At 38.9% G+C, this 11,405-nt stretch overlaps 1 protein-coding gene across 1 annotated transcript in view; it reads left to right on the top strand.

Moving 5' to 3' along the window:
• Nucleotides 1-11,405, top strand: part of OCA2 (OCA2 melanosomal transmembrane protein) — a 181,447-nt gene that overhangs the window by 54,413 nt on the left and 115,629 nt on the right. The window contains exons 9-13 of the mRNA XM_009645648.2: nucleotides 1,779-1,850; nucleotides 2,719-2,784; nucleotides 3,863-3,919; nucleotides 4,921-5,045; nucleotides 9,056-9,194. Coding sequence (XP_009643943.1) covers nucleotides 1,779-1,850; nucleotides 2,719-2,784; nucleotides 3,863-3,919; nucleotides 4,921-5,045; nucleotides 9,056-9,194 — 459 coding nt within the window. The remainder of the gene's footprint in view (nucleotides 1-1,778; nucleotides 1,851-2,718; nucleotides 2,785-3,862; nucleotides 3,920-4,920; nucleotides 5,046-9,055; nucleotides 9,195-11,405) is intronic.

Genomic DNA, 11,405 nt, shown 5'->3' with positions numbered 1-11,405 from the left:
TGCTTCGTGTCTTTTGGTGGAGAGAACTTTAAGGCCTAATTGCTGCACCCCATCGTCAGCCGCAAGAACTACTGAACGTTATCGAATGCTCCCCATCTTTGCAGAATCAGGCAATCAGCCATATGTGTGTGTTCATATCAACACTCTGAAACTGGAAATCAAAGACGAAACAGTGATTTATGACACGCATTTCTGTGGGAGCTTGTGTAATCTCTGCTATGTACTTTTAGGTCATTAGGACATAAAAACCTTAGTCTGATCTCCTGCTTTATCACTATGAATAGGTTATCCTCCAGTGCATTTTGAAGAAAAACATAGGAGAATGAGGCAGATTTTTCTTTTGACTCCTAAATTAGTCATTTATATATTTATTTTTCTAGTAATTTGGTAAATTGCTTAGTTAAAAAATTATGTTAAAGGAGAAAAACCAAAGCCAAATCTCCTTTTTTCTTTTCCTTTACAAGCAGGCAGGCAGGAGGGCCTTAAGATGTCCACATCCGATTGTTTCTTATCAGCAAAATATTTCCTATGAAATTAGCAGCAAATGAAATATTTCTAGACTGCCTTATTCCTTTCTCAGAAAAAATTCTGACTTGTGTCTGAATAATATTTAAACACATTAATGGTAAATGCTGTTAATTAGATTCAGTCTTTTGTAGTGTGATTTTCATTACTTACATTCTTACTTTAACTGAGTTATTTTACACAATCTGTGATCTTCCAGACATGGTGGATTAAATAACTACAAATGAGCACTTGGAGGAAAAAGGACATTTTTATGGCGTGCTTGCTTTTATACTTTATTGAAAATTTTGAGTGCAATTTATTCATTAGATATGTAGACATGGACAAATGTCCATATACTGTAGTAATTGTTGCAGTATTAAATGAATGTCTGTCTTGTGGTCAGAGGTTTGGATGCTATTTTCAGGTGTATTGCCTTTATGCTGGAAAAATATTAGAGATGGAGGAGAAGCACCATTCAAGGCTGGGTTAGTCTATGCACTGATGAAAGCAGCTTCGAGGAACTGAGGAGCCTCCGGCAAAGGTGTCCAGCAGATTTTAGCTGAAGTATGTGGCTTTCTTAAAGCCAAAACACTTTGTAGAGAAAACACTGGTGTAGAAAAACCCTTTATAAAGGAAGAAAACTCTCTGTGTGTGAGACAGAAAGCAGGTTCACAGGCTTGACAGATCTGTCTGAATCCTAGACCATAAAATGGACCTGGAAACTCAAAGTCTAGTATGTCTGTGTATGTGTAGGATGCATCTGCCCCCGGTCTGAGCTATTTGTTTGGGAATTGCTTTGTAGACATTGGAGATGAATAAGCACCTATAAAGAATGAGGTGGATCACCTCCTAGGCACACGTCTTCTTCCCATGGGCTGTGAAGTAAACCCAACAGGACTAGGCTTTTTGATCCCTAAGTCAGGGAAGAAGAATTGCTTTCCTTCTTGGGTCACCCATGGGCAAATATAAGAAACTGGTGCTGAAGTTCCTTCTCTGCCTTGAGATCAGAGCTGAGACTTCCTAACAGGGTTTTGCAGACGCACGGCTTGCTCTTTTTTTTTTTTTTTTTAATTAACATCCTATAGTGAGGCATACTAATCAGCCATTTTCTGGTCTTTTTGAAGGGGTTTGGGGTGGAATAAGGAAAAAAAAATCCCAAACAAACCAAGAAAAGAATCAACTACAGGACTTTTTATCCTTTTCCCTCCTCCTTTTTAATAGTAAGGAGATGTTTAGAGGACTTGCTGGTCAACTCTTACCCTTTGTTGCAGATTGTTCACAGGACCCTTGCAGCGATGCTGGGCTCTTTGGCAGCTTTAGCTGCCTTAGCTACTGTTGGGGAGGTAAGTTACCAAATTGTAAGTGCTCACTTTCTGGGTATGATATAATAAATTTCTGTGTTTGCCCTGTTGTGATTTGGCACATGACAGAACAGTCATTTTTAAAGAGGAGAGATGGTACGGCAGATAATGGGATGGAGAAGCACCTTGGGGAAACAAGGCAGCTGACGGTATAGACAAGAAGAGTAGAAAAAAGTCAGCTGATGCTTTTTTGGTTCTGATTTGCAGGAAGCTGAGTACAACCATTTTCACCTTAATTCAGAGTTATTTTAACACTGTTATTTTCAGTAATGTTAGGTTACCAAGCATACCTAAATGGAAACACATTGCCTTATAATACCCTAAATAATTACACCTCATGCTTACACCTTCCAATCCTTTTGTTTCCCCACTGCTTACTCTTACTTGATATTTAGTGAAACTTCTGATTGTTTTTTTTTTTTCTGTTTTTCTCATAATTGGTCACCACATCATTGCTGTGTTGCCTTAAATTCCCTCCAGTTTGTTCACAGGTGAAGCAATATGCTTTTGTTCTCCTACCAAAAAGGAAACTGGGGCATACCATATAATTCGGTCATCTTTTATTTCTGTAATGCTACTTAAGGAACAACTAGATAGACCAATAGGCTTTTGATAATGACCCACTTAGGATGCCATCAGTACTTTAAATAAGTAATAATAATAGTTGTAGTGGTAATAGTAATAATGGTAATAATAAAGAGTGCTTTTTGTGTACCTTGTAGGAACACTTATTAATTTCCATCATAGCTTATTTAAATGGTTCATCAATTAAGTGGAGTTTATATTTCAAGGCTAATCACAAGTTAGGTGCTTCATGGCATTCACTGGTAATTGTATTTCTTGATTGCAGAGGCCAAGTATGGTCAAAGTGGTGGAGTGGATTGATTATGAGACACTGGCACTGCTGTTTGGAATGGTAACTAAAAAGTATCTTTTGCTCTAAATGTGCTGAAACGGTCGCATTCAGTATAGAGATGTTTCCCTTTTAAACATTTCGTTAATTGTACTTTACTGAGACATGTTATGGTGAAAATTTGGGCCTTAAGGGATTTATCAAAAGGGAGGATGATCAGACCTCTGAAGGAGCCTTTTGGAAATGTTGATCCTTTTCTATTTTTTTTTTTTTTAATCTGTAAAATTGTGTTGATAACATACTAAAAACATCCCTGAGGTCTATAATTGGAAAGACCTGTTTAAGTGCCAAGTATTATAACTCTCATTTATCTTGGTAATTTTGTTTACTCAAAACCTTCCTCAAACACACTCTGCTGGAAAAGTGTTTTTCTTAGTCAGTGTTAAGTTTGGAGCCAAAAAAAAAGCAAACCAGAAATGGAGAAGAAATATCTGATTAGATTATAATAACATATTATTTTAATCACTTTGCCCAGGGCTATTTATGGTAAAAAGAGTTGTCCAATTGCTGTTAAACTCTTAACAGAAAATATACAATATACAGGGACAAAATTACAATTATCTGTTGCTATTCTGAGCTTTATTTATTTCCTGACACTGCTCCCTGCTCTCCACCTTCCCCATGGAAAAAGAAAGCAAAAACCAGTCTGTTGGGAGCAAACATGGAAGGTAAGGAGACCTCCCAGAAATGTGGAAAAATGCAAGTAATTCTTGGAGCCACTATCTTCTGCACACTGTAGAGCATTACTGAAGAAAGCAAACACACTTATTGGCTTTTCTTGGTTAATGACATGAGATACATTGAGTACTTAAGGTATGATGCCCACTTAGTCACTACAAATAAAATTCAGCCAGACTAGTATGACATTTACAGACTTTTATGTTGATAACTAAATTTCATCATATGGTGCATTAACAAGAGATATCTGGCGGCGGTGGTGGATATCCTATTATGAAGGTGATGAGATTCTCAGACCTGTGTCAAATAAGAAAGACTTTTGTCAGGATCACAAACTACATCGCTTTGCTTTTGTGTAATAATTCAGTTGCAAGCTGCTCTCTTTTTCTTCATCTTTTGGTAGATGGTTTTGGTGGCCATATTTTCAGAAACTGGATTCTTTGACTATTGTGCAGTAAAGGTAGGCTTGTTTTGATACTCTTGATTATAAATGGATTAATCAAGTCAGTATTTAATCAGATCTGTTATGCCAAGCACTATCTTTGAAGAACCTTTCTTATGGCAGTGTATACTTATCACATGAGAAACGTCAGTGGTTAATTTGCAATTTTGAAAAATCTCTGAGGGTTGAAAGGAAGCCTTTAAGGCAATTCTGTTTCTACAGGAGAAAGGTGAAGACCCCCAGTAGGGTACACAAGCATATGGACAATATAAAGCCGAGTTATTCCACTGACTTCCCTGGAACTGTGGTTCTGCTGTAATGGAAATCTGTATTTATGCCTAGAAGTGGGAGATGGGAAATATGGGAACTATCATTAGCTTTACAGTCACACATGAAAAATGGCCACAGACCTTTGCACAGTAGCAGAACCAAAGATTACTGGTGGAATGGTTGTAAACCAAGTATTACCCATGATGAGAAACTCCTTCATCTGTTGCAAAGCTTAATTTTCTTTGAGAAGGGTGGAAAGAAAGAAAACAAAAGTGACAAGGAGAACTGCTTTGAGCACAGAACCCCTAAACAAAACATGCGTGGACACAACCCATGTCCAGACTCTGTATCCCCAGCAGTGCTGCTCTGAGGATGGGGAAGGTGTCCCCACCTGTGGAGGGGGTGGGAGGTCTGAACCACACTAGTCCATCCAGGCATGCAGGCAGAAGATGGGGGCTCAGCCTTGCTCCTGCCACAGACCTCCTTCACACCTGGCAGCAGAGCATGGCATCTCTTCAGACTTGGTTTTTCCTCTGTATGATGGAAATGTTTGCCCACTTCCACAAAATGTTTTCTTGCTAAGCTAATTAATATTGGAGTGGGTGTTGTTGGAAGTGCATGGAGTAATAAACGCTCTGAGTTCACTGCTGCTTCATCTTTGATGAAGTTGTTTTATCTATCATTTTTTGAAAACTAAGCTGGAGTGATCTTGTCCCTTAATTTTGTTTCTATTTGTTTGGTTTTATTAGGCTTATCGATTATCTAGAGGCAAAGTGTGGGCCATGATTACGTTTCTGTGTCTCATTGCTGCAATTCTTTCTGCGTTTTTGGACAACGTTACCACTATGCTGCTCTTTACTCCAGTAACCATAAGGTACTTTATTGTTAGGGATTTGGACTCAGTCTTTTATAGCTGGCAATCAGGAGTAGACATGTGTGCAAAATGCTCGTTTGGACTTTTTTTAGCCATCTAAATGGAAATCAAAATTTCAAATACTCCTATTGCAGTAGGGTAACAAGCTAACATTTCCAAAGGGACCGGTTGCCTTTTCCCTTTGTGTTAATAGTGAGCACATATCTGAAGATTGTTATACTGCCTTGGTTGCTAACTATTCTGGTTTGTCTCCATATTTGAACTGCAATAGCATATTGCACCCAATGCTTCCTAATAGATGATTTTTTTTTCCTGTAAGCAGGGAGAATTTTTTAATTAAAGCTGCCTAGTCCTTCATGGGCTAATGTCCACATACAATTTTAGATAGTAATTGATTTTTTTAGTGTAGTTGTTATCCCTTCTAATACTAGTGACAAATAAATTAAAAAAACCTCCAGATTTCAACTAAAAGCTTTGTTTTGGAATATGAGACTCTAAATTTTCTTCCTGCTGGTAATCATGACATTGGTACAGCCACTGGTTAATTCCACAATCTGAGATTAGGTATTTGGAACTTTTAATAGAGAACAGTGACTTTAATTACTTCAGATTTCTGTAAATTAATAACACATGATCTGCAACTACATTTAATCAATGTGTGACTATAAATTACTGTTTAACCTGAATTTAACCTGTGTCTGGCCAGCCAGGAAAATCTGGTTAATCCTGTGCAGTTTCGGAAAGATCTAGTGTGTTTTTAAAATTATCCCAAGTGATGTAATGCTTGAAGTCATTATCACATTAAAGTACACAAAATTCTATTAAGATATGCTCCCACTTTAAAATGGAGTATAAAGCAGTAAAACCCAATTTTGCAAGTGGAATTTATTCTAGATTGGGAAACAGCTGGTGAATGAAAGCTCCATTTGTCTTACGTCCGATTAAATTTTAAAGAGATCGCTTTGCCTTACTCCAATCAATAATTTCACCTCTGGCAGTCAGCAACACTGAAACTATTAAACACCAAGTTTTCTTTAGCTGTGTTGCAGAATATTTTGAGTTAACTGTAATTGGGAATGGATTGCAATCCAGGTGCCAATGCATCATGAACTACTGTTCACAGGCAGAGCTACTGTAGCATTTATTCCATTTTCAAAGAATCATAAAATAGCCCAGTTTGGAAGGGACCTCAAAAGCCCATCTAGTCCAACCTTCCACAGGAAAGGGAGCCTAGATGAGATTATCTCACACCCTGTTCAGTCACGTCTTGAAAACCTCCAGCGATGGGGACTCCTCCCTGAGGAGGTTGTTCCAGTAGTTAATTGTTCTCACCATAAAAAAATCTTCTCTTATGTTGAGATGAAACCTCTCCCAGTGCAACTTGTACTTTTTGCTCTTTGTCTTCTCCATGTGGCTCCTTGTGAAGAGTGAGCCTTTGTCTTTGTAGCCACCCTTTAAGTATTGGAGTTTTATACTGAACGTATAGAAGTACTTTACTTTTATACTAAATGAGTTTACAACACTGAAGAAGGGAGAATTCAATATGCAGGAAACCTTTGTATTTGAATCACTATCAAAGCCGAAATAAAATTTTATCTCACCTAGTAAAAACAAATAATTGCTTATTTCTAAAAGCTTCATGCTGGGGGTCATTTTTTGTTTTCCTCTGACTGCTATTGCCTTCAGCCCTTGTCTACAGCTTCACTATGTTGCACTGCGCTGTCATTGCCATGGAGATAAAGCTTGCAGAAAATCCTACTGACTCTATGAATATAAGGATTTATATTTCCATTAATAAGGCATAAAACATGCTACTTCTTTCTCTCTGCATTTTGTAGTAAGCTGATAAAAAAATTAATAACTACCTCTTTTTAGCTATAGTTTATTCCCAAGGTACTTTGTTATTGGGAACGGGAAAAGGCTAATGGTTGTTCACATGGGGAATTATATAACCGGGGTAAGTAAACTAAAAAAGTTTGATCCTACCACATAGCTAACATGTTCTGATGGTTTTATACTTTGGGCTTGGCCTTTCATGCCCTATGTCAGAGGTTCTTTCTTCAAGCTATCACTAGGCCCATCAAAAAGAAAGAATCACTAAAAGAAAGTTAAGTTTATATTTTGAAACATTCAGAAATCAAGGAGCGATGAAGTTAAAATTACAAGAACAGTTGTGGTCTTGTATCACAATTGATACAATTGGGCCGGTTATACTAAAAAGTACCTTGTAACTGCATAATTTTATGCTGTTGGGGAAATAGTGTATTTTTGCACAGTTATTTTGTTCTGGAGTTTTTGTGTGCTGACATATATGTCATCTGACTGTTTTTTCTGAGTTTTAAATTGACACTCTTGGTGACAGCATAAGTGTATCAAGTTAAGCTTTTGTGCAATACATTCTTTTCTCTTTGAAATATAGGTTTTAATAATATAGACTTAGACTGAACAGTAGAGCTCAACTCTTCCTTCAGGGAAAACGTGACAGCACTACAGCAAAAGCAATCCTGAGAAAGCAATCTTGCTGCCCACTCTTCCCGCAATCCCGTATTAGGTAGAGGGGCAATAATTTAAGCATGGCCTCCATCTTTACACACTGGAGCAACGTTTTGATAAGCCATGAGCAGGAAAGCAGTCGTTCCTTATTCCAAAGCGCTTAGGTGTGACCTTAACTTTCAGACTTCAATACTATGGCCCAAGTTTAAAGTCAAATGCGTACTTCAGAAATGAGCGGATTGTGTGGATCTGTGCGTAAATGTAATTTGTGCGAGTTGAAGTAATCTGTGTGAAGATTACTGTGTAAATGAGCTCTGAGTTGAAATGGATCATGAGGTTACTGAGTCAATCCCAGTATCTTCCAGAGCACTTTAAGATGCTTCTTATTAAAGAAGCATCTTACTAAAAGAAGCATTAAATATTTTTGAACTGCTAAAAACATTGTGAGATATTTTTTATCATAACAAATGTGTATTTTCTACTCCTTTTGCATTACAAATAGAAAGGCTCATGGTCAAGCTTTAGAGAAGGGGAAAAATAGAATCATAGAATCACAGAATGCTTTGAGTTGGAAGGGACCTTTAGAGTTCATCTAATCCACCCCCACTGCTGTGAGCAGGGACACCTTTAACTGGATCAGGTTGCTCAGAGCCCCGTCCAACCTGACCTTGAATGTTTCCAGGGATGGGGCCTCCACTACCTCTCTGGGCAACCTGTTCCAGTGTTTCATCACCTTCATTGTAAAAAAATTCTTCCTTATATCCAGTCTAAATCTACCCGCATTTAATTTAAAACCATTACCCCTTGTCCTATCACAGCAGGCCTTGCTAAAAAGTCTCTCCCCATCTTTCCTGTAGGCTCCCTTTAAGTACTGAAAGGCCGCAATCAGGTCTCCCCGCAGCCTTCTCTTCTCCAGGCTGAACAACCCCAACTCTCTCAGCCTGTCCTCACAGCAGAGGTGCTCTAGCCCTCGGATCATTTTTGTGGCCCTCCTCTGGACGTGCTCCAACATGAGATCTCTAATAGATGATTCATGGCTAATAGGTTGCCTGCGCAATCCTTTACCACTGCTCCCCACAAGAAACCTAATAACTGATGCTGAGTGCAGAGCCTGTGGTTGCCCAGAATAGTTTTCCATAGGCCAGTGTAGCCTGGGGACCATGGTTTGAAAAGTTTTATGACGCTGAAAATTTGAAATGCTATTTTCTCTGTAGTCCAACTCTTGTAATAGTTGATTACTTGTCATGAAATGTTTTTTAAAATGCATCAATTTTGTAGCTATTGATTATTGCATTATAAATGTAAAAAAAAATTTTTGCATTTATATTGCTATAATTACTGTAGCACAAATAATGTAGCACAATTAAAACTTTAACAACATACACACACAAAAATACTATGTTTGAAATACTGCAATTTTTCAGTGAAATGAATATTTTGTAAATTTTATAAATTTTAAGATTTAAGGTAATTTAGTCAAGGGGCAAGTGGTTAATTTTATTCTCTTCATACCGCAGGCTCTGTGAAGTACTTAATCTTGACCCTAGGCATGTCCTGATTGCAGAAGTAATCTTCACAAATATTGGGGGGGCTGCCACAGCTGTTGGGGATCCTCCAAATGTGATTATTGTTTCAAAGCAGGAGCTGAGAAAGAAGGTATGTACCGCAAGCTGCTTGGCTACTAAAATTAAGTACTGATATTGGCTTATGCAGTGTTGAACCTTCTCTTCCTCCAGACAGCCCTATAAACGGAACATACTCGTCTTTTTCTGTTACACTATTTCTTTCTTAGTAGGATGGTGAGAGAGAACAGAGTGATTTTTTGGGGACAAAATTGTGATGAACAAGAGACTTTTTGGTACGCACTGAGAATACCAGTTGCCTTTTTTTTTGGTGGTGGTGGTGAGGATTTCCTTGTCAATGACGAAGTGAAGAAGGAAGGAAAATAATGGAGGGCTGTAAAGAGAGGGCAGCAAGTTGGAAAAAAAGAAAAATGTGAAACTGAAGGTGAAAATACAAACTTTTTTCTTCAGAATAGGCTTCCTCTCAAAAGTTAAATATGTTGAGACAATTTCATTCCTTTTAAGAAATTTCAAACCAGAAATTATTAGCCATACACAAAATCCCACAGTGTGAGAGTCTGTGTTGCCCCCATAGACCCATGGCACGTAGGACTCTGCTGCAGGCAGAGACTTTGTCCTTCAGCCGCAGCCCAAGGGCGTGTGAGGAGAGCGGGGGGCTCCTCCCCTCCTCCCATGCAGCACGGGCCGCAGCTGACTCCAACTTCCTGCCAACATTTTGGTATCCCCAGGCTGCAATGACAGATTTTTAACTTCCAACACTTGGTTGTTCTATCATTTCATGTTGCTGGGTGGGACTGCAGGATTCCAGACACCTGCCAGCAGGACTGTCCTGCTCCCACCACCTCCTCCCAACCACGTAGTCCTCTCTGCCCTGTGGACAGGCAGAGCCACTGCTGGCGGGAGTTCACATTTGCAGCCTTCAGCTTCTGCAAGGAGCTGGCATTTGCATGAGTTTTCCATGCTTTCAGCTATCACTACCACCCCTGAATTAGTAGGGCATCAAGTCCCACTTCTGCCTCTGATGCTGCGCTCTCCGGTGTCCCTTGGTGCGTTGCCCATCTCTGGTACGCTGGGGGCAGCAGGGGGGCAGCCTGCTCAGGATGCAAGGGGCAGCTCCTCCTGGGATGGGGTGGCTCTGCTCTCCTGCCCCTGCACCACCACCGCCAAGCAGCATGACAGAAGGGGCAGTAATGTAATGGGCACGTCTGTAGGGACACCAGGCATGTGTTTTCTGTTTGTTTCATAACCCCTCAAAATAAATACATTTAAAGGAATTCTATGTAGTGTATGGGCTAGTGTGAAAATACCTGTGCTAGTGAGAGGGGAGAGTTGTACTATAAAATTCTAGGGTTTATTATTTGGAGTCAATTATGTTTCTATTGCTGTACCAAAAAAGGATCTCTTCTAAATACCTGAATACACTTAAATTAATTAAGTACTGTCCAGGTTGGAAAATGTCTTTGAAAGTTCATATTATTTAATAAATTAAATGTTTACCTTCAAAATATTTGAAATGTGCTGCAATTAGTTTGTTTGGATGATGACTTTGGAGATGCACTAATATTCCTGGCTGAGGATTTGGTAGCTAAATTTTACATTTTCAGCATTAAGTCTGTGCAACTATTTAAAACTTCTTTTCTGAAAGACAATAATTAGCACCTGCCATGCAGGTCATTTTCCTAAATACTCAGAAACTCATCATCTCTGTAGAACCTTTAGAAGCGATTATAAACATGGGAAGCAATTAAGCAATCACATTGAAAGGAAACAATTTTACGTTTCTCTTGAATAAGATATTGATAATTTTGGGAGGACTCATGTATAAATACCCTAGCAAATGTGACATTATAGAAAATTCTGTATTTGAAACAAGCTCAAAAACTTTCCATATGTTTTCACTCTTGATTGTTTTCAGATCTTTTGTTGCATCACAGAAATGAGGACATAATAAAATAGATTAGATTCAACATGGAACCATGGGACTTGTGCTGCTTCTTCCTATATTCTCATCTGTTATTTCTCTATCTATATATGTGAAAATAAGAGAGGGTCAAAGACCTATCCTTGGCTCTGAGGCTGAATGGCAAGGACTGGCTCATGCCCTCACTGCTTAGGGCAGGAGATTTGCCTGGGAGAGCACTGGCAGGAGTAACCAGATAAAGCCAAGCGTAACGGCAGGAAGGGAGCTGGACCATCTGGCCTCTTACTGGCTGTGCTGTTGAACTAATAGCTCGATCCCTAATTTTGTTCACCTGCTCTAGCACACTCTCTTTTATTCAGAAGC

This window comes from Egretta garzetta, unplaced genomic scaffold (genome assembly GCF_000687185.1).
Source record: "Egretta garzetta isolate BGI_Z169 unplaced genomic scaffold, ASM68718v1 scaffold788, whole genome shotgun sequence".
Lineage (NCBI taxonomy): Eukaryota > Metazoa > Chordata > Aves > Pelecaniformes > Ardeidae > Egretta > Egretta garzetta.
This window is presented reverse-complemented; position numbering and strand designations above follow the sequence as displayed.